This window comes from Typopeltis vanoorti, chromosome 23 (assembly GCF_054136105.1).
Source record: "Typopeltis vanoorti isolate ZY-2024b chromosome 23, IOZ_Tvanoo_1.0, whole genome shotgun sequence".
Lineage (NCBI taxonomy): Eukaryota > Metazoa > Arthropoda > Arachnida > Uropygi > Thelyphonidae > Typopeltis > Typopeltis vanoorti.
In genome coordinates this window covers 59,663,733-59,688,567 of record NC_143571.1, presented here as the reverse complement: position 1 = coordinate 59,688,567, position 24,835 = coordinate 59,663,733, and the positions used below count along the sequence as shown (strand labels likewise).

At 34.3% G+C, this 24,835-nt stretch overlaps 1 protein-coding gene across 1 annotated transcript in view; it reads left to right on the top strand.

The window, feature by feature from the left end:
* The window catches only part of LOC150093890 (sodium/potassium-transporting ATPase subunit alpha-like), a 315,026-nt gene that overhangs the window by 128,147 nt on the left and 162,044 nt on the right, over nt 1-24,835 (top strand). Inside the window, exons 9-10 of the mRNA XM_090412547.1 lie at nt 14,707-14,839; nt 22,179-22,371. Coding sequence (XP_090268673.1) covers nt 14,707-14,839; nt 22,179-22,371 — 326 coding nt within the window. The remainder of the gene's footprint in view (nt 1-14,706; nt 14,840-22,178; nt 22,372-24,835) is intronic.

The following is a 24,835-nucleotide window of genomic DNA, read 5'->3' as shown; positions in this document are numbered from 1 at the left end:
AAAAGCATTCCGGAAAAAGAATTCAGGCCTGTTTCCAAAAATGGGAACACCATCTAAATCAGTGTATAAATGCACAAGGGGGACCGCTTTGAAGGCAACAATAGCCGCTAATATAAGTTCCAAACGTAGGTTTTTTACAGGTGCATTCTGGGAATTAAATTGTCACACCTCGTATATAAAATTAATGAAATGTAGTTGTCCCCTTTATCCAACTCAACCGTCACTCTGTTAGTAGATTACTAAGGTATGACCTACCTTTCACAAAGCCATTCTGCCATTTAGGAATGGGTGGATTCTTCTTATTTACTCAAACACCTTTACCACCACTAGGAATAAGTGACATTCAAAATGATTTGGTTACAATTCTGATAGTAGGATGAACTGAATCCAGCCATTGAAGTGCACTGTCTCTGACAGAAGAGTAGACTACAAACCCATAATTGTCTTGATAAGTGCTTGATATAAAATGGGATCTGTCCACTCCCAAAGAAGTAGGAGTAAGATTGTGAAGATCGTTCATCTTTCTTCAGCGCTTATCTCATAAATGACATGAGTAGAAATGTCAGCTCTTTGTTGAATACAAATCCTAGGAAGCTTGTTTCTGTTACAACTGGGATTATTGTTTGTCCTAGTCTTAGTTCTGGTCCAAGATGAAAATTGCATTTTCAGGAAAAATGCATGCAAACAGTTTCTGAGGCAAAAATCTGTCTCAGAAAGATAGAAAGATAGTCAGTGGATTGTTATGATTATCCCTGTGACTGTCATGATGTAAAAGTGACAGAAGGTCAAGTCATCTGCACAAAGAGCATTACTTATAGCTAGAGGAAGTTCTTCTGTTATTAACTCTGACAGTAAATAGTGTGGCACTTAATGCAGAACCCTGTGAGACTCTCTTCTCTTCCTCCCTCTACAAATAGCTGGTTGGATTAAGAACAGTAATTTGTTATTTTTTGGTTCTTTACTAGCATTTGGAAAGGCTAATAACTGCCTTTTTTTACAGCATTCCAGAAATTCATTCTAACAGAAAATCTGTTGAATTAGTAAAGCAATTGATTCATGGAGGATGGTGACAGATGTTCATCTCATAACTAATGTCATCTGGTCCTATAGCAGTTAGTTGGTATCAAAGCAAAGCAGCTTTCAGATCTTTCTTTAACAGTGTTATAATCTTCCAAATCATTTGAAATAAACAGAATTTGATGTTCTTCTATGCATTTTTAGGACAAGAGATTCAGGAGACCAAGAAAGTGTTGCTAATGTTTTGGAAAATTCTCCAAGAGCATCTGCAATTGCACATCTATTTGTTTAAAATCAAAGATGGGGAGGGTGAAGTATTTGTCCTTCAGATTCTATCCCAGACCAATGTGGTGTTTGTTAATCTGATAAGTTCAGATGTAAATTGGACCCCCAATTTACATCCATTTGTTTTGGGTGTAATCTCCCAAATTTGCTTTCAAAATGTTGTCATTTTGAATTCTAACATGGTTTGGAGAATGACAGAAATTGACAATGTTCTGAGTACTGCAGGTGAAAAGTCTGCTAGAGGTAAGTAGATATCCCATTCAGTTTGTTCTATTTTCCACTGTGATATCTATGCTGGAATACATGACTGACTACATAAGAGCAGATATCATTGGAAAAGGGATGGTGAACAAATTGTTAAGTTGATAGCAGTAAATGTTCAGGTAGGTGCACTGGAGAAGCTGTTACTTCCCCAACTCTTCTTCTGTTAGTAGTTGGTACATCACCCATACAGAGTACTGTGGCATTTATTTAAGATTACAGCAAGTAGGAGCTGCAACACGAGGTCAAGTTTATCCTGGAAATATCTGCACTGGGTGGTAGACAGATATTTATTGCAACATTCTACTGAATGCTGAATAGCATTCTGGTGGTATTAAGTAAGAGTTGTTGGTAAAGAGTAGCTGCCTACATGGATCGAAACTCCATGAGCATTTCCATCTTTTATCCTATCCATAGAAATGTAGAGGTGTACAACAACAGAGGATCTTCACCAGGAGGAGGAGGAGTTATCTATCCAATTTATTAGCGGATTTGGACACACAGCTTTTGACAGTGAGTGTATACTTTATCAATTAGGGATGGTGTACTTATTAGAAGGTGGGACATCATGTATGTTAATGTTTCCTTAGTGTTTTACTATAATCTCAGTGTAAGAGGACTTCCCATTAGTGGTTGTATTCTTCCTCTTTGTCTCCTGACAGTGTATATTCTTCCTGGTCTTGAAACTTTTGAATTTATTTTTCATCCTTCTATTGCTAGCATGCTAAGGAGAAGGCCAGATGGTCTCTCACAATTAATAGGTTTAGGTGTTTTGCACTTAGTCTTCATTTTCATATACTTTCCTACCACAACAGTCAGAGCATAACTATTTCTGACATTTAAAGCAGTGCAAAAGGTTCTCAATATCTCAATTTCCTAAAATAAACTGAGATGCACTTTTCACTGATTTTTTTTTTTCTTCCTAAAAATCAACATATAAGAGGAAGAATTCATCACAAAATATTATTACCAGAGTTGTGTTTAATTTAAATGTCTTTATTCATAAAAGTTTTGGCTAAGTTTCATAGCCATTATTAATACAATGGAGGAAAACAAAAAAGAAAACAGTTATACATCAATGTCATCTGATGTTAATGCAGAATTCAACTGTTTTCAGTTGAATTGTTCTCTTTTTTTGTGTTTTCATATAATTGTATTGACAATGTCTATGAAACTAAGCCAAAAGTTTTAATTAAGTACATGGAAAACATCAACTCTTTCTGAATTGAGAACCTACAAAACAAGTAAATTATTAATTTATTTGACTTGAAATTATTTATGCACAGTGTTTCTGAAGATGGCAAATTAAATTTGTAAACAGGTAGTTTTCCTAGTCAAAGCTGTATAACTGAGAGGAGACCTCCACATAGCCTTTAAAGGAATGCGGAGAACTGACCATGGCTTCTGACCTAATGTCGAATCCTCACCTTCTCGTGGTGCACCCTGTTGGATATCTACCTGGATATTGAACGAACGAGGATGGGCTGGCAATTTTGGATTTAGCCGACCAAATTATATTCTTATTGGCTTAAACCGAAATTTCAAATGATGGTACAACATGACAAAATTTCATGCCGGCTGGGGCATCGCCCGGTTAAACAAGGTCCCAGTTGTTTTCGCCAAGGAACCAGGGCAAACAGTGAAAAGTCAGCTACTGGAACAAATCCTAACACTTTCCCCAACTCAACATCACCAGAGTTCAAGATCGGTACTATCAACATAAGAAGCCTAAATGGCAAAGAAATGGAGCTAGCTGAGGAATTAGATAAGTACCAGATCGACATAATAAGGGTGACTAAAACTAAAAAGACAAAAACTGGTGAGATCTTTCTAAGCAATAAATACGAAATGTTATATTCATGCAATGACAATCAAGAAAAATAAGGAGTAGCCATAGTATTCAACACTAAATACGAGGCTAATATTCTTGAATGGCAGGCAGTCTCTATTAGAGTGATGTGGGCAAATATCAGAATGGGAAACTGGAAGGTTCCACAGAAGGTTCTAGTAAAGTAGAAGTGGAGGAATTTTTTGATGCTTCAGAGAAAGCAACTGACACAATGAAAAAGGAAAAGTTTGTCCTTGTTGGTGATCTAAATAGCAGACTAGGAAATGATTGTGAGACATACAAAAATATTTTGGGAAAATTTGGAGAAAAGAGCAAAGCTAATAATAATGGCAAATATCTGTTGGAGTTCTGCTCAGGACATGGACTGGTTTTTACTAACACCATGTTCCAACATAAAAATGTGCACAAATTCACAGAGAGAGAAGAGGCAAGGAATAAGAAAAGTCTCATTGACCATGTTATTGACCAGAGTGTACAGAGGATTTGAAATTGGAGGTGATCACCATTTAGTCTTGAGCAGGATAAAATTGAATTTCATATTGAAAAGAATAACAAATAACATGTAAGAAAGTTTTAAAGCGAATAAAAGTTGAGCAGGTCTCAGATGTGAATTTTAGACTAAAATACACAAATATTATTCAAGAAAAAATGAAAGAGTTTGAGAGGAGGACCCAAACTTGGAGAATTAGTAGCAAGCCCTGAAGAAAACACTGATTTAGAGAGAGGCATGTGGTGAGGTTGTGTTCAAGGAGAGAAAAATCGGAACTCCATGGTGGACACAGGAAGTTAAAGAGGCAGTGAAGGAAAAGAAGAAAGCATATCAAAAGTTATTGGCAAATAAGCCAGCTTGTGCTCTTAGAGAATACAGAGACAAATGTAAGAAAGCTAAACACTGTGTAAAACCAGCTAAACTGGCAAGAACATAGAAAATAAATATCAAGAAGGTGGCAAAATATTCCGAAGGTTGTTGAAAAAGCTTAGAAATTGAGGAAAGAGTGCTGTAAAAGGAGTTCATCATCATCATCATCATCACATTCCTGCCATGTACCCACAAGGGGGTGTACAGGATATGATAGTACTACATGAAAAAAATTATATCATTACTAACTTCCTATCTACAATTTTCCTCCAAATCAGTCTGTTACTTGTCAAGACTCCAACATCAGATCTTATATTTCTGTCGTCTAAGGCACTTTGTACCGTATCAAACCACCTATATCTTGGTCTTCCTCTGGGTTGTTTTGCTGCCAACCTGGCAGAGAACACTTGTTTTGCTAATCTTTCCTCGCCCATTCTGTTTAGGTGACCATACCACCTGAGATTAGCTCTGCTAACGCATTCCTGGATGCTGACAATGTCAAGTTCTTTCCTAATATCCTCGTTTTTAATATGATATTGCCATTGATGCCATCTGTTCACACCTATAATCTTTCTCAGGACTCTCATATCTGTGGCCTCTATAGTCTTTGGTCAAGTGTTTTACTTATGACCCAGCTCTCAGATCCATAAGTTAAAACTGGTTTGAACACTGTCTTGTATACAGCTAATTTAGTGTTCCTACTAATTTCTCTCTTATTCCATATGAATTTATTCAATTGACTTCCCACCATACCAGCTTTGCTGATTCTGTTGTCTATTTCTATATTTAATTTACCATCTTCAGTAAAAATTGTGCCTAAGTAACTGAAATGTTTTACTTGTTTTCCACAGGTTCTCCATTCACAACACAGTTGATATTTTCAATGATTCTGCCTATTTTCATTGTCTTTGTCTTTTTATTGTTGACCATCATATCTATTACAACAGCTATTCAATTTAGTCTCTGACTAAATTGAATAGCTGTTGCAGACTTGTAGCAGATTTATTTAGAAGTATAACATCATGTGCATAAAGCAGCAAAGAGCTGACATTAACATCTCCAATTTTGATATCATGTTTAATACCATTTTCCTTCATAATGTGATCCATATAGATAATAACAGAGGGGATAATGTACATCCTTGTCTCACACCAGATTTAACATTAAACCATCTTCCTGTACTTCCTTCAATTCTAACTGCTGACTTACAACTCAAATAGAGATGTCCTCGAAGTATGGAACAATTACTTCGAAAAATTGCTAAATGAAACAAGCAGTGATAGCACAGTGGTAAAAAACACTCAACAGGCAAGGTCAGGAATACATATCCATACTTGAAGTAGAAAAAGCAATCAAAGGCTTGAAATGTGGAAAGGCAGCAGCAGTAGATGATATTCAACCAGAAATACCGAAGTATGGTGGTATAAAAGTCTTTCAGTGGCTGCACTGCATAGTTCAGAAGGCCTGGACAGAGGGACGAATTCCCGATGATTGGAGTAGCGCTCTCATAGTACCCATATATAAAAAGGGAAATAAAACTGAATTTGAGAATTACAGAGGTATTTCCCTACTGAGTGTTCTGGGTAAGATTTATGTAAGTATACGTGAGAAACGGTTGAGAAGAATTGTGGAAGAAAAGCTTGGTAAAGAACAAGCTAGATTCAGGCCTAATAGAGTCTCTCAGGATCAGATCTTCACTTTACGACAAATAGTTGAGAAATCATGGGAATATAGCAACGATCTGTATTTAAGTTTTCTAGATCTGGAAAAGGCATGTGACAAGGTGCCAAGAGAGAGAGAAGCTATTCAATTCGCTACAGTTATGTGGTGTCAATGGGGCATTATATCAAGCAATACTTAGTCTTTATTTGAATTGTAAGTCAGCAGTTAGAATTGAAGGAAGTGTTGGATTCTGAATATATAGAGATTTAAGTAATTATTATTTGCTTCAGAATCCAACATGATCTTCCATCACAAAGGCTAGACTTGTAATTAATTAATGTAAATCACTTGTTTATAATTTAATATTCATATAACTACCTTTAATTTTATCTAATTTTTAATTATTTAATCAAAGATATATGTATTAATAATGAAAAGACTGTATTAAATATTATGCTATTTTATTTATTGCCATGTTAATATTATAAGAACTTGAATTTGATAATTTAACTGCGCATTAATTGAAATGTTAATATTCTCTATTTATTCCTATTTGTAGAAATTTAATGTTATGTAATAGCTCAATTTTATTATATTTTGTTTTGTTGTCATGGAGACGCATGTAAGTAAGTGAGCACGAGCTTTGGAACACCACATGAGGAGAAGGTTTATTGAAAACTGTTTTAGAAAGAAATCACGAGAATAATTTATGTGTGAAGGATGGATATAAAAAGGGACGAACGCTGAAAATATAGGAGAGAGATAGATTAGAGAGAGAAAGGAGAGGATTGGCATTAGGTTGGAATCGGAGCATTCGGGAATCATAGTGCGATAATAGTGAGTCGGCAAGTCACTCAAGCAGCTAATAAGGTCTACTAGTCGAGAGGCAGTTAGCTAATAATTGTAACATAACAATTATAGCTACGGAAGACAGCTGAGTGACTACTAAATAGACTAGCGATATTTGAGTTGGGATTCAATTTCAGGGCCAACCTTTCAAGGACATACAGAACCTTGAAGCAAAGCACAGAGTTATTAGTGAATAGTTGAGGCTGTAAAATTGAAGTTTACCGTTAGCTGTGCTTAGAAATATATTGCCTAAAGAATTAAATGAATGCAGGAAGAATGAACAGCTGTGCATATAAAACCTCAAGTTAAGGAATTATTGTGTATTGCCTTAATTCATAAGTGATCAGTAGTATTTCATGCAAGAACGTTTGTTTATGTGTATGGTGACTGACGATTAATTTAGTTATTGCTTAGAAGATTTATTTAATGAGTGCCGTATACTGTTTAAAGTGTTTACGTATAAGTAGATGAAGAGAAAAGATTATCGGTAAGATTATTCCAACCATTAATATTTCTATACAGAGAAGTGTGTGAGTTTCATCCTAGAATTTCCTTATATTAACAGTAACTATTGGTGAGAATTAACTGAAGTGTAAAATTAAAAGTGTTTGTTTGTGAAGAGGTGTGTTACTGCAAATTTTATTGTATTTGGAACTTAAGGAACTGCAAGAAGACTGTACTAGAGATGACAGATTTACCATTGTCTGAGTTTGTATGATTGTACTTATCAGAGAAGCTTAAATATTTGTAATATCTTAATTACTGATTTGATCTTAAGTGTATAATTTGTGATTCTAAAATTAAATGTTTGTTTTTGTTAATCAAAGTATTTTGTATTTTGCCTGAATCTCTTTTATTGCACCATTCATAAAATATTCGAACCAAAGCGGGTAAATTAAGTAAGTTAAATATTCTCGGCCAGTATATATAATAACAACATATAAGAGAAGGGTTGTTAAGAGTTGGTTTACCTTCAATTCTTGAACTAATTCAGATATAAAGTGGTGCAGTCTTTAAATATAAATTTTCTTTATATTTGAATTAGAAATCAACTCGCAACTTATCAATTAGTTAAGAACATCGTAATAGTAATCATGTTGGATCCAAGGTATAGATTAAGACGAAGTAGGATCCAACAGAAGTGCAGGAAGATGGTTTAATGTTAAATATGGTGTCAGACAAGGACATACATTATCTCCTCTGTTATTCATTATCTATATGGATCACATTATGAAGGAAATTGGTATTAAACATGATATCAAAATTGGAGATGTTAATGTCAGCTCTTTGCTTTATGCAGACGGTGTTGCACTTCTAAATAAATCTGCTACAAGTCTGCAAGATTCCCTGACTAAAATGAATAACTGTTGTAATAGATATGGTATGAAGGTCAGCAATAAAAAGACAAAGACAATGAAAATAGGTAGAATCGTTGAAGATGTCAACTGCGTTGTTAATGAATAACCTGTGGGACAAGTACTGAAATATGGAAATAGACAACAGAATCAACAAAGCTGGTATGGTAGGAAGCCAATTGAATAAATTCATATGGAATAACAGAGAAATTAGTCAGAACACTAAATTAGCTGTATACAAGACAGTGTTCAAACCAGTTTTAATTTGTGGATCTGAGAGCTGGGTTAGATGTAAAACACTTGACCAAAGACGAGACCCCAGATATGAGAGTCCTGAGAAAGATTAGAGGCATGAACAGATGGCATCAATTGCAGTATCATATTAAAAACGAGGATATTAGGAAAAAACTTTACATTGACAGCATCCAGGAATGCGTTAGCAGAGCTAATCTTAGGTGGTATGGTCATTTAAACAGAATGGACATAGGCACTACCCATGCATCTATATATTCATCTTTTATTAGTCAATTTTATTAAGGTTTCACTGGCCTTATTTGAACTTGTTGGTTCATTTCTTTGACATTTCAAGTTCCTTAGTACTGAATGAGAGGTTTTGCTTTGTTAAGGTTTTTGCCTGGTATCTGAAGAGAGCCCACCAGTTCGAAACAGCTGTCAGACCAGTGAAACCTTATCAAAAGGGCTAATAAATAAAGGACAATATATGAGGATAATAATTGCATAATTATAATATTAAATATAATAATAAATACAAATATTATATAATAATAATAAATACAAATATTATATAATAATAATAAATAAAAAAAGGATAATAAAAAAGGGACAAAAAGCAAATATATATAGATACTAAAAAGACATAGGGCGATGCCTATATCTTTTTAGTAGTCCATGCTAAGAGAACTCACGAATGTCAGCGAGTGTATTCCCATAAGCTCTCTGGTCAACTTACCTTACAAAACTTTCATAGTTTCTACATTTGGGTTTGAAATAATGCTGGATCTAAAATCCACTTTGCTTATGTAACTTAAAGATAAGATTTCACGGTATTCGATTCTGACAAATATGAGCATTCTGAAGGAAAGTTGTTAACTGGCAGTTTGTAATATAATGCTATCATATCTTGAACATCTACTGAGGGTACAAATCTGAATTTTATGAGAAAATTGCCTGAAAGCCTTCATCTTGACATTCTTTTAAAAGAAAGAGTAATGCATGAACCAAAAGAATTTTATTATAGTTGCTTGTTTGCCATACTGAATTTTACCTTTAGTATGGTATAGGTGCAATACCATACCTTTAGTATGGTATTGCACCTATGATGTTTTTGTCATGACTTAAACAGTATATTATAGCAAGTTTGCTATAGTGCAGGGTAAATAAAGACATATCCAACATCTTTGCTGAGTTGTATATTTTAACTTAATAGAATACAATTTTATTTAGTAGAGCGATACCAAAAAAAAATGCAATAAAGAAACAAACAATATCAACTGTTTTAGTAATAATAAGTAATAAGAAAATGAAACAAACATCCTATTTCCAAGCGATCTATCTCTGTGATGTACTGACGTACAAGTTTTGTCCTGTTCAGTTGTTGCACCATTCGCCAGGCAGTCAGATGTGCCATGACTCATTTGCCATCATTTTATTGTTATTATTTTTTTCGTGTTTCATAAAGAATTTATCGGTTTTCTAAAGTGTGTATATATGAGGATTTAGATTTAATTATTATTATTATTATTTAGACCTCCATGGAGTCAAAAGACTCACTGTAGGAGGTCCTAGACCTTGTGTAGGAAACACAAAGTCTATCATACCACTCCTTAAACTCATTGACCATTGTCGCTCTCACCACTATCAGGCAATGCATTCCATGGTTCAACCACCCTCCATGCAAAGAAACTACTCCTCACCCTCTTGCTCACAGCTTCCTTTCATAACTTCCAGGGATGGTCCCTTGTCATCACTCCTTCCCACTGTTCAACCAAGCGAAAGATCTCCCCAGTGTCAACCCTGTAACCACTTCTCAACAGTTTAAAAGTCTCAATCATATCACCTCTCCATCTTTTATCCACCAAACTCTGCAGTCCATATTCCCTCAGCTGATCCTCATAACTAACATTGTACAGTCCTGAAACCTTTGTACCCTTTCCATAGTTAATTTATTTCCTTCAAATCCTTGGGGCCAAATGGAATGACAACTCTTTTATCTTTGCAGGCCAGTGTCTTTCTTGTTTCTGCAAGAATAATTTTTTCTTTGGTAAGTATCCTTATGTCTTCTTGATTCTGATGAAGACTCTGCTCAAGATGAGAACATTTTTCTTGAAGATTTACAGTTTCACTGCACTTTTCCTCAAAAGCCTTTTTTAAATTATCAATTTCTTTATCTTTCTGAGTTTATTTATGTTCACATTCAACTAATTCTTTTTCTAATTGTGCTTTAAGTTTTTCTGAAGTTCCAGTAAGAGCTCTCATCTGAAACTGCATGGAATTCAGTTGTTTATCTGTCTTCCAGTTAATTAAATCGTAAGTCATTAAAATATGGAGTGGAAGTATTTATTGTCAATTTAATGTCAAAACCATCAACAAAGAGACATTCGAATGAAGAGGATATTAGAGAATTTTAAGAATACTGGACTGAAAAATTTGGTATGATTAAGAAAGATATTAAAGCGTTATGCATTTTATGTTCTGAATCAGTTGTTTGTAAGGCTTCTAATGTAAAGAGACCTTTTGACACTGTTCATAAGAACTTAAGCAATAAAAGTGAGCAAGAACAAAGAGAATTAATTTCTCATTGACTGAGCAAGACAAAAAAAGAAAAGAAAGAAAGAAAGAAACAGTTCGATAGTTTGATGAAATTTATTTCAGGTAGGCCTAGTTTCAATTCAGTTGTAGCTAGTTTTGAGGTTTCAAAAGTTATTGCCCAACATGGAAAACCACTCAGTGATGGGGAGTATATTAAAGAAACATGGCTAGAATGTGCTCCTTTCCTTTTTGACAGTCTTTCAGAAAAGGAAAAATTATTCACTGCATTAAAGATTTGTCTGTGAGTCGAAAAACAGTTACGGATATGATAATTAAGTTAGAAAGGAATATGGCAGAACAATTAACAAAAGATTTGGTTTCATGTAAGTTCTTTTCTATTTGTGTTGATGAGTGCACAGACATTACATTATCAGTTAGGCTAGCAATCTTTGCTTGATTTTGTAGGATTGACGAAGTATGCGAAGAGATGATTAACTTTGTCACACTACCTGAGCTTACCACTAGGGTTAAAATATGTAAAGCATTTAAGAATGAATTGTCTATTCGGCAAATTGATATTTCCAAAGTGGTATCCATCACAACAGATGGTGCACCCAGCATGATTGGTAAGGAAGCAGGATTTGTAAATCTGTTTTCAAAACATGTTGGTCATCCACTGATGTTTTCATTGCATCATACAACAGGAGACTTTATGTGCAAATGCTGGCCTAAAGGAACTTCCAGAAGTGATGCAAACAGTATCCAAGGTTGTTAATTACATTTCTGCACATGCTTTGAATAAAAAAAAAAATTTCAGCATCTATTCAATGAGGTGGATTCGGTGTACAAAGGAGTAATAATGTAATGTACAACAGTGTTCATTGGCTTAGTCGAGGTGCTCTTCTGAAACGATTTGTTGAATGCCTGGATGAGATAAATCTCTTTTTGACTAATCAACAAATGTCTTATAAAGAAATGTATGACATTATAAATATTTTCCAAACCTAAAGAAATACATTAATGATCTCCAACAGGATGAGAAAACAGACTGCCAATGTCTTCAAAAGCTATTTTTAAATGTCATCGTGTCAACTGTTGAGCAGTTCTAAGATTTGTTAAGTTCAGAGAATTAGAAGAGACTGCAAAATTCTTTAAGTTTCCAGACACTATTAAACTGGATGAATTAAACTTGCAGATGTTTTTATGGATAAATATGGATGCTTTTGAAATGCAGTTGATTGATTTTCAAAGTATCTTAATTTGGAGGCAGGAATTTGTTGACTTGGAAAATATTGTAAAGGAGTGATTAAAGAGAGGAGTAACAGAGAGAAGTGTGGAAAACAAAGTACTAAGGACTTGGAATACTATTCCAGAAACTTTTGTATGTTTAAATACCCTCGCAACAGCATTACTATCCATTTTGCATCTACATATTCTTGTGAATCATTGCTCTCGGTGATGAACTTTGTTAATTCTCGTAATAAGAATAGTCTTACAGATGAAACTAGTAGTGCATGATATCGCTAAAGATTACAAAATATAAACTTGATATAAATTATCTGTCATCAGTAATGCAGCAGCAGAAGTTTCATTGATGCTAAATAAATAAAACGTCCACTATTTTTCTTTCTCTAGTTTTAATTTGATGTTTTCTGCTAAAAAAATGCTAAAGATTAACTTCTGTTTAATATATAATGTAGGTAAAATAACATTTTATTTTATCTGTAATTTTTATCTATTACTTGTAAGAGATTAAGAATTAATAAAAGAATATCTTTAATTTTATTTTCTTTTATTGTGCTTTAGTCAAGTAAAACAATTATGAGATTGTGCACTGTAATATATTGGAAAAACTTGGAAAAAAACTTACTAATTGATCTTTATGAAAAAACAGAAAAATTCAGAATTATTTTTTTACTGTTTTCCTGATGTTAAAAACTGTGCCTTTAAATTGTTTGGCTGTATGTGGCAGCTAGAATTACACTTAAAGGAACATAAAAAATATTCACGCTATCAACAGGATAGAAAGACTTTTAAGTAAAAACTCCGTCACTAATTTTTACATTCATTCAATCTTGCATGACTTACAATAATCACTTTTACAATATTATTTTATTTTACTGCTCTAGTGTGATTTTTGCTTATTTGAAAAGATTCTCCCAATAGTGAAAAGGCACCAAATAATAATATGTTCTGCAAAATTTCGGTTGGCATGTAAAAAAAAAAAAAAATTCCATTTAAGATTTGACAATTCTGGCACGCACATTTAAAAAGGTTGCCCACCCCTGGTATAGTGAGTTGCTTTGGTGGTACACTACTTAAGACTAAAAGCTATAAGTCTGTTGCCTTTTATTTATGATTTTGATTGAAACTTGCAATCAGAAGTATTGGTTAAAAAAAAAAAAAAGGTAAATAACATGCATTTCTGGACAGAATACAGCATCATTAGGCATCTCTTGTGCTGAAATTATATCCTTATAAATGTTTGGTCACTTTTGAAACATTATCAATTTCAAAATGAATGTTATTTTACCACTGATTTTTTTTTAATATCACTCCACACTTCCAAAGGTAGAAAGACCTACAGCATATCAGTGCCATGTGGATAAGAAGAAATTAGGAGTACAATCTGTTTCTTGAAGAGCTAAGGCTGTAGTCTTTGAAAAGTATAATGAGGGAGAATCCAAAGAACAAAGATAATGAAAGAGGAAGAAGAGAAATTGGTTTTTTTGGTGAGTTTGAAGCTGGCCAATAAATGGATATTAACTGGTGGCTGCTCTTGTTATTATAGTTTTAGAAGAAAGAGGAGGAATGAAGGTAGCCAGTTCTGTTGAGCATTATCCATGAAAGTGCCTGTGAAAGAGGCATAGAAAAGAAACCAGATATCAGTGAGTGTGATTGGAATCAATCTGTGAAAAGGGGGTCACTGATTAATCGGATTATCCTCTTTATAGTATCTTTAGAGATATTTTGGGTGTACCCCAATAGTTCCATATTTTTGATGGATTTGGGATTTATACAGTATAGAAGTTGTACAAGCAAAAGTACTAGGCTAAACTGGAAAAAGTACAAGTTTTCTTGGAGACCAGATTGAAGAAGGCAGAGATGTTTGTTTGTGTCAGGAAAGGTGAGGTGTAAGTCAACCTAAGAAGAGAGAGAGATTTGACTGTTTGGAGATCTGGATATAACAAGTAAGGAGAATTCATGCAAGATCTTTCTTACAAGACATTAGAACTGTTTTTGGCAGTATTGAAGTTCACCTGGTTCCCAGAAGAATAGCAAAGAGACGAGTTTAGGACATTGGTTATGGAAATCTTAGGTGAAAATTCTACAAAAATGAAGAAGTTTTAACTTGAGTTATGGACTCACAGTATTACAATATTAAAGCAAACTGTCTACCATGGCATGTAGTGAGCAGAGAAAAATCTGGTCATCCAATAAGGGGTAGAAGGTTGGCTGTAGAATGGTAATATGCTGAGCATGCTCTATGCCAGACCCTAATCAACTTGACTGTAAAACAGCAGTGGATGTTTATCATCCTTTCTTTTAATATGTAGTTTTGGCTGGTTAGATGTTGAAAATGTAACCTTTGGGCTTATTACTAAGCATAATGAAATGAACCCAAAACTGAAAATACATAAAATACAAAACTGAAAAGTTTGTTTTGGTTTTAATTGGATATTTTGAATCTTAGTTTGTATATCTTTTAATGATTATCTCAGATTTCAATACTTGTTTTTATAAAAATGAATATTATTCTTTTATTTGTTTTTATTTACATGCATTTTTTTGTTATCTAGAGAATGCACTGGCGATGCTTCTGAGTCTGCTATTCTTAAATGCATGGAATTGGCTATTACTAATGTTGCAGCATATCGTGAAAGAAATCCAAAAGTTTGTGAGATTCCTTTCAATTCAACTAATAAATATCATGTAAGTATATTTTAAGGATGGATATAATATAGTTTTGGTATATTCAAAAAGTTTGGGTCAGTGGCAGCTCGTGGCTTGAAATCGTGGGGGTGCTGCAACTTTTGAAATATACATACACACTGTAAGTACAGTGTATACGTGTTTGGATAAAATATCAAAATTATGGTAAAAATTTTTAAAAAATTAAGCATGAAAAAATATTGTTTATTATCGATAAAATTATACAGTTTGGTATAATTCAAAATTACTTAAAAATAAAATCCATTCCTTTAATTGTAATTAAAGGAATGGATTTACAACTTTTGGACATTACAATTAAATCCTTTAATTGTAATGTCCAAATATTTAAAGAGACGGAGTAAACACAAGAAGCACTATGAACACTCTATTACTTGCACAAACTGCATATAAACAACAGTGGAACTGCGAGACGGACAGTGCTGCATTAAGCAAATAGCTCGCATCTCACTATGACGTACATATGCTTGCATGCATAGCAATATGACACTGTGGTAAACACAGTGCTGCTACCTTCTTTCGCTCTCCTAAGTGCTACAAGATAGATTTTTATTATTTTTTATACAAAATAAGAGAATTGTATAGGATTGTTGATGATAAAATTAAATATTACAAGCAAATATAAATAAATTAACATATTTATGTATTGAGAAAAATTGGGGGTGCTGCAGTTCCGCAGTGCCTATGTACGAGCCGCCCCTGATTTGGCACTTAACTAGTATAAAGCTGAGAATTGACCAGAATTGCCGCTGCCTAGTAAGAACAATGTCAGTCACATATGTCATCATCAATTTCCCGATACGTACCTCCAAGGGGTGTTCAAGTTACTATTGCTACACGATTAAGTTTACGTTATTATTAATCTCCTATCAACAGTTTTCCTCCAAATCAGTATTACTTGTGATCACTCCAATATTGTCATATGTAACATTTCGTGCTTCTAAGCTGCTTCTGACTGAATCAATCTACTTAGACCTTGGTCTTCCTCTAGGTCTCTTTCCTGCTATCTTGTCATCAAACACCTGTTTTTCTAACCTTGCCTCACCCATTATATTTAAGTGGCCATACCACCTTAGATTAGCTCTGCTGATGCATTCTTGAATGCTGATAATGTCAAGGTCCTTTCTAATATCTTCATTTTTAATATGATTCTGCTATTGTTGCCATCTGTTCACTCCTGTAATTTTTCTCAGAACCCTGATATCATTGGTCTCTAGTCTTTGATCAAGTGCTTTCTTTCTAACCCAACTCTCAGATCCATAACTTAAAACTGCTTGAACACTGTCTTGTATATTGTTACTTTAGTGTTTTTGGCCAATTTCTCTCTTATTCCATATAAATATGTTCAGCTGGTTACCCACCATACCAGCTTTGCTTATTCTGTTGTCTATTTTCAGATTTAACTTGCTGCCTTCACTAAATTTAGATTAAGATTACCAAAACAAGCCTTAAAATACAAGCTATTAGGAAAAAGAAAACCAGGACGTCCTCTTAAACGATTCAACGATGACTTCTAAGGCCAGAACAGGCCATGCTAGGCCTAAATCCTTGATATGCATGGTGATGATGATGATAATGACCTTCACTAAAAACTGTGCCTAAATAGCCGAAATATTTTAGTTGTACCATAGGGGTCTTCCATTCAGAATGCAGCTGAAGTTTTCTATGCTCCTGCCTATTTTTATAGTTCTGGTCTTTTTATTGTTGATTTTTATGCCATATTTGTTACAGCTGTTATTCAGTTTTCACCTGAAGACTTGCAGTAGATATCTTTAGGAGTCCACCATCATCTGTATAAAAAATCAAAGATCTGAAGTTTGACATCTCCAATTTTAATATAGGATCTAATGCCACTTTCTTTCATAATGTGCATCCTTGTCTTACCTCTGATTTTACATCAAACCATCTTCCCCTATTTCCTTCAATTCTAACTGTTGAAGACTATGTATTGCTCTGTATAATGTTCCATTCACCCCATATAATTGAAGTGTTTTGAAAAGCTTTTCTCTGGGTACCTTGTATGCCTTTTCCAGATCTACAAAACTTAAGTATAGATTCTTGTCATATTCCCACAATTTCTCAACTGTTTGTTTTAAAGTGAATATCTGATCTTGGCAACCTCTATTTGGCCTGAACCTGCTTGTTCTTCTCCAAGTTTCTCTTCCAAAAGCTTTCCTAACCTCTTTTCAAGTGTGCTTGCATAAATCTTACCCAGAACACTTAATTCCTCTATAATTCTCACATTCAGCTTTATTCCCTTTTTTATAGATGTGTACTATGAGAGCTCTACTCCAATCATTGGGAATTGAATCTTATGGTCAGGCCTTCTGAAATATGCAGGGTAGCCACTGCAAAACATTTATACCTCCATATTTAAGCATTTCTGGTCAAATATCACATATATTTTGTATGCAAATCTGAAATGCATCTCCTTGAATTCTGTGAGATCATTTTTTTTTTCTTCAACCTGGATGCTGGATGAAGATCTCTCACACTTTTCTCCATTCCATTCTATTTTCTCATTGATTGCATTCTAGCAATCCTAATAATTTCATCTTGTCATCTCGTCCTTGGTCTTCCCTTTTGTGTACTGCTATCCATAGCACTCCATGCTGTCAATAAATTAGGCCATCTTGCATTGTTATATCTTGAAATGTGTCCAATTCATCATCATTTTGAATGCATAATACAACTGATATCCTGTACACCTATGTTTTGATCTTATCAAATTGGGAAGGTATCCTTTCTTTAAATGTCACTCTATGCATATTCTTTTCCATTCTTCTTGGGGTAACCTTCAATTTGTGTATCATATTTTGAGTTAGGTTCCAGGTTTCATTGCCATATGCAATTACACTGATCAAACGCTTTTTTCTTCAAACTATCCTCATCTACTGTCTCCACTTCTCTATTGTCCAGTATAATTTTTTGGGGCATTAAATTGGCATTCATCATTACTTTTGTTTTGTTTATTATCACCAGACCTCCATGGAGTCAAAAGACTCATCACAGGATTATATTCAACTTCAGTCCAATTTAACTCGACACTTGCACTAATTCTCTTAATTTATTTCTAGATCTTCTACCGAGAGAACTGCATCATCAACAAAATACAGATGAGTTAGAATCTTTCCAACAATTTTAATTCTTCCAGTTCACTTTGGAGATATTGTATCTCCCTGTCTTATTCCTTTATTTTTTGACTTTTTCCACAAATTTTTCCATTTTTCGTATGCAGTTTAATAATAGAGGTGGCATGACTATATATGTATTTCAAAGTTTCTGTGTGTATGTTCTATTCCGTGTTTAACAGCGATTCTAAGATAGCTGAAGTTTTGGAGTCAAATGTTTTTCAGAGTCTAAAGTCTTAAACAGCTTTATTATATTCATTTGTCTTTTCTATAATTTGCCTAAGATTATGGATATGATCACTAGTACCGTTATTTTGTCTAAACCCTGCCTGCTCCTCTGATCATACATACTCGAGTTGTGTTGCATTATTCTATTATTTATTACTTTTGTAAATGTTTTGCAGACTGCTGGTAATAAACTAACGAATCTATAAATTTTAATATTCACCTTTTTTTTTTTTTTTTTTTTATAAATAATTGTTATTAATGTATGGAAAAGGCATCTACAACCCTACCACATATTCTTCCATCAGAGACTTCTGGAAGGAACTCTTTCCAGTGAGATTGGAAGAAGTGCCTGCGAGGTAGAGGGGCCACCGCTACTGGTGTCTAGTGATATCTTATATGAAGCCCTTGACAGAGGGACGAATTCCAGATGACTGGAGTAGAGCTCTTATAATACCTATATACAAAAAAGGAAATAAAACTGAATGTGAGCATTACAGAGGTAATTCCCTGTTGAGTGTTCCTGTTAAACTTTATGCAAGTATACTTGAGAATCATTGTAGAAGGGAAGTTTGGTGAAGAACAAGCTGGATTCAGGGCAAATAGAGGCTGTCAGGATCAGATTTTCACTTTAGTACAAATAATCGAGAAATCGTGGGAATATAACAAAGATGTATTTAAGTTTTGTAGACCTGTAAAAGGCATATGACAAGATGCCAAGAGAACATTGGAGATTTTAATTTTCAATGCTTCTTGGATTTCATCATCATCATCATCATCAAATTCCTGCCATGTACCCTCAAGGGGTGTACAGGATATGACAGTACTACATGAAAAAATTACATCATTACTAACTTCCTATCTACAATTTTCCTCCAAATCAGTCTGTTACTTGTCAAGACTCCAACATTATCAGATCTTATATTTCTATCGTCTAAGGCACTTTGTACCGTATCAATCCACCTATATCTTGGTCTTCCTCTGGGTCGTTTTCCTGCCAACCTGGCAGAGAACACTTGTTTTGCTAATCCTTCCTCTCCCATTCTATTTAAGTGACCATACCATCTGAGATTAGCTCTGCTAACGCATTCCTGAATGTTGACAATGTCAAGTTCTTTCCTAATATCCTCATTTTTAATATGATATTGCCATTGATGCCATCTGTTCATGCCTCTAATCTTTCTCAGGACTCTCATATCTGCGGTCTCTAGTCTTTGGTCAAGTGTTTTACTTCTGACCCAGCTCTCACATCCATAAGTTAAAATTGGTTTGAACACAGTCTTGTATACAGCTAATTTAGTGTTCCGACTAATTTCTTTCTTATTCCATATGAATTTATTCAATTGACTTCCCACGATACCAGCTTTGCTGATTCTGTTGTCTATTTCTATATTTAGTTTACCATCTTCAGTAAAAATTGTGCCTAAGTAGCTGAAATGTTTTACTTGTTCCACAGGTTCTCCATTCACAACACAGTTGACATTTTCAATAATTCTGCCTATTTTCATTGTCTTTGTCTTTTTATTGCTGACCTTCATACCATATCTATTACAACAGCTATTCAATTTAGTCAGAGAATCTTGCAGACTTGTAGCAGATTCATTTAGAAGTATAGCATCGTCTGCATAAAGCAAAGAGCTGACATTAACATCTCCAATTCTAATATCATTTTTAATACCACTTTCCTTCATAATGTGATTCATATAGATAATGAATAACAGAGGGGATAATGTACATCCTTGTCTCACACCAGATTTAACATTAAACCATCTTCCTGTACTTCCTTCAATTCTAACTGCTGACTCACAACTCAAATAAAGACTAAGTATTGCTTGATATAATGCCCCATTGACACCATATAACTGCAGTGTATTGAATAGCTTCTCTCTTGGCACCTTGTCATATGCCTTTTCCAAATCGACAAAACTTAAATACAGATCTTTGTTATATTCCCATGCTTTCTCGACTATTTGTCGTAAAGTGAAGATCTGATCATGACAGCCTCTATTTGGCCTGAATCCAGCTTGTTCTTCACCAAGCCTTTCCTCCACAATTCTTCTCAACCGCTTCTCAAGTATACTTGCATAGATCTTGCCAGGAACACTCAGTAGGGAAATACCTCTGTAATTCTCACATTCAGTTTTATTTCCCTTTTTATATATGGGTACTATGAGAGCTCTACTCCAATCATCGGGAATTCGTCCCTCTGTCCAGGCTTTCTGAACTATGCAGTGCAGCCACTGTAAGACTCTTATACCACCATACTTCAGCATTTCTGGTCGAATATCATCTACTCCTGCTGCCTTTCCACATTTCAAGCCTTGGATAGCTTTTTCTACTTCAAGTATGGATATGTATTCCTGACTGCATGCCTGGTCAGTGTTTTTTACCACTGTGCTGTCATCACTGCTTGTTTCATTTAGCAGTTTTTCAAAGTAATTACTCCATACTTCAATGATATCTTTTTCTCCCGTTTTCATGTCACCTTTATCATCTCTAATTCCTTTTATAGCACCCTTTCCTCCATTCTTAAGCTTCTTCAACAACCTCCAGAATATTTTGCCACCTTCTTGATATTTATTTTCTATATTCTTGCCAAAGTCCTCCCATGACTTTTGTTTAGCTAGTTTTACACAGTGTTTAGCTTTCTTACATTTGTCTCTGTATTCTGTAAGAGTAAAAGCTGACCTATTTGCCAGGAACTTTTGATATGCTTTCTTCTTTTCCTTCACTGCCTCTTTAACTTCCTGTGTCCACCAGGGAGTTCTGATTTTTTTATCTTTGCACACAACCTCACCACATGCCTCTCTGGCAGAATCAATCAATGTTTCCTTCAGAGTTTGCCACTGAATCTCCAAGATTTGATTCCTGTTCTCAAACTCTTTCATTTTCTTTTCAATAATATTTCTGTATTTTAGTCTATAGTTTACATCTGAGAGCTGCTCAACTTTTATTCGCTTTAAAACTTTCTTACATGTTATTCTTTTCAATATGAAATTCAATTTTATCCTGCTCAAGACTAAATAGTGATCACTTCCAATTTCAAATCCTCTGTACACTCTGGTGTCCTGCACCAGGGAGAAAACATCACTATCAACAATAACATAGTCAATGAGACTTTTCTTATTCCTAGCCTCTTCTCTCCATGTGAATTTGTGCACATTTTTATGTTGGAACATGGTGTTAGTAATAACCAGTCCATGTCCTGAGCAGAAATCCAACAGATATTTGCCATTATTATTAGCTTTGCTCTTTTCTCCAAATTTTCCCAAAATATTTTTGTATGTCTCACAATCATTTCCTACTCTACTATTTAGATCCCCAACAAGGACCAACTTTTCCTTTTTCATTGTGTCAGTTGCTTTTTCTAAAGCCTCAAAAAATTCCTCCACTTCTACCTTAGTAGAACCTTCTGTGGGACCATAGGCACAAATAAGTCTCATTGTCCAGTTCCCCATTCTCATATTTGCCCACATTACTCTACTTGAGACTGACTGCCATTCAAGAAGATTAGCCTCGTATTTTGTGTTGAATACTATGGCTACTCCTTCTTTTCCTTGATTGTTATTGCCTGAATATAACATTTTGTATTTATTGCTCAGAAAGATCTCACCAGTTTTGGTCTTTTTTGTTTCAGTCACCCCTATTATGTCGATCTGGTACTTATCTAATTCCTCAGCTAGCTCCATTTCTTTGCCATTCAGGCTTCTTACGTTGATAGTACCGATCTTTAACTCTGGTGATGTTGAGTTGGGGTTTGTTTTCAGATTTGTTGATTTTTCTGTTTTAAACAGTGACTTGTTAAGTAGTCAGCCACTGCCTTCCCTCCAATTCAGATCATTTTTATGCTTGTTTTATGTAACTTTGCAATTTAGAGTTTATTTATTTATTATTATATTTTTATATTAGTTTTGCTAATGTGTAATTAGTTCTTCAATAACTCGCTTCTTAATAATTCATTGCAGGTGACTATACATGAAACAGAAGATCCTAATAATCCAAGTTATTTGCTATGCATGAAAGGTGCTCCAGAACGTGTTCTCGATAGATGTTCAACTATTTTCATTAATGGCAAGGAGAAGGTTCTTGATGATGAAATGAAAGAGGCTTTTAATAATGCTTATTTAGAATTAGGTGGTTTAGGAGAACGTGTCATTGGTAATATGTTGTATCATATTTATATAATTGTGTATTTAATATAGAACTATCAAAGGAACTTTTTTAACCAAAATATAACTGATATTTTTGAAAAATATTGTAGCTGCCAATATTACATTAGTTGTTTTGTCATATTCAAAATCATTGTAGTGATATTTAGGATTCAAAAAAAAAAAAGGACATCAAATCTAGATTTGTGGAATATTACTGGTGTTCATAATCTGACATGTAACAGCAGACCTGTACTTTGGGAAATAACTGACTAGATCTATCATGTAATGGTGAACCTAATCTGAAAGTACCATTTCATAACGTTTCACATCAGTAGAAAACCTACCATATACAAAGGAGATCAGTTTTAAATTTTGACACCGGTATATGCTTCCTTAACATAAATTTTATTATATCTTATACAGATATAAAAATCTGCTTTATCAGTAATCACTTTACACTGTGTTTCTACTTTATGCTTTTTTATTTTTATATATTACTCAAAACCAAGCTAGCATCCATAATTCCTTGACTTCTTCTAATCAGTATGCACACAAGATGCAGCTAGCTGCTAGAATACAGCTCACTAGCATCATTCTTCAACCCCTGCATACATTACTTTGACAAGTTACTTCACATAAGAACAGCTGACCTTTGTGCATTCCTTAGTCTTTCATCAAAAAGAAATCGTCCTTGAATAGTTTGGCTGCCATTTATTCCTGGTGGTATTCGTGTTGTTGTGTTATCAACTACTTTGGAATTAACTTATATATATGTAATCACTTTTTTTTTTTTTTTCAGCCTTTCCTGCATGACTTGCATTGATCCCATAACATGGAAACGAGACTATATTCATCCCATTCAAAAAAAATATAAAATCAGGCCATTTGAACTGTAGCCCAGTTGCTCTTACTTCATTTCTCTAAAAAAAATCATGAGCTTACTTTGTACCTGCATGGAGATCTCTCAGCTAATTAGCAACCTGAAATACAGACTTCACTACTCAGTGCACATATGATCTCATTCTTGCCATCCACCTTTGGACACAAGCCATTGAAAAGTTTCGAGAAACTCGTCTGACATATCTAGGACACTTAATTGGTTCTGGCACAAATACTCTCTTCAAATTATTATCCTATCTTTTTGCAGTTGGGTCAGCAGCAGCTTCTTTGGCCATTCACTATATTGTGGGAGGTAGTTTTCTATCCTCAGTTCATATCCTGACAATTTCTGTTTGTCCTGCATCTAGCATTTTCTTTCCAAAGTTTCTCTTCCACAGTTTTTTTTACCTGCACAAACATGCCTGCATAAATCTGACCTAGAACACTCAATAGCAAAATTCTCCTGCAATTCTCACATTTTCTCTTTTTTAGATAGATACTGGAGATATCTCGATTCCTGTCAGCCATCTGAATGATGTGTACCAACTGTAAAACTTTACTAGTGTCATATTTGACCCATTTTTTGCTTGAATATAGTTTACTCCAGGTGCCTGTCCTTGTTTCAGGTTTCTTATTGCCTCTTCTACCTTACTGATATATGTACTTTCACTTGAACATTTCTGCTATTTTCAGTATCCTCTGAAACGTTATCACTTTCAGAATCTTTACTTTTCAAGTCTTTTCATGACTTTATTTACCTATCTTACATATAACCTTGCTTTCATACTCATCTGCATTGTCAGGACACCTGCTTACTTACTTGCCAATAATCATGCTTTTTATGTTTTATTCTCCCTAGGGCTACCTCCCAATTCACAAGTCATGATTTTTTATCTTTTCAGACAACTTTACCACATACCTTCTTGGCTGAATTAATGTTTCCTCCAATTTTGCTATTAGGTCTCTAAGCTTTGGTTCTTTTTTTTCTCTAAAAAATTTATATATTTGAGTCCACAGTTTTCCACTGAAAGATGCTAGGCTTTGATTCTTTGTAAAACTTTTATTTATATTTCTCTTTTCAGTTGCTTATTTTTATGCTGTTCAAAACTCATACTCTTTAATCCTGAACCAGTGGAAAACTACAATAACAGTCATTAAGACTTATTTCTTCTATGTATAGAATATTGTTCATTGTATAGAAATTATAGAGACAAACTTCTGTGTTAGAGCAATCTTCAAACTAGGAAAAAATTTTTTAACCTTTTTTCTCCAGGTCATCACAAGGTCACAATACACTGTAATAAGCTGCAGCATCACTGATCTATTAACTGTTGACTCATTCTAACCAGTGGTGAGGGAAAGAAAAAGAGGAAGACCAAAATTTAAAAATAATTCTCCATCAATTACTAGCTATTGTTAGGCTCTGTTTTATTGTGAAGGTTTTCTGTGTTTGCTGGTTTTTGTAGTTCAGCCATCCTGCTGTTCTATTCCTGGATGCTATATGGATTGCAGATGAGTCATACATCATACCAAACTTTGGTACCATATTTTGATACAACATTGATGTAAAGACTGGTGCCTTTCCAATTGAG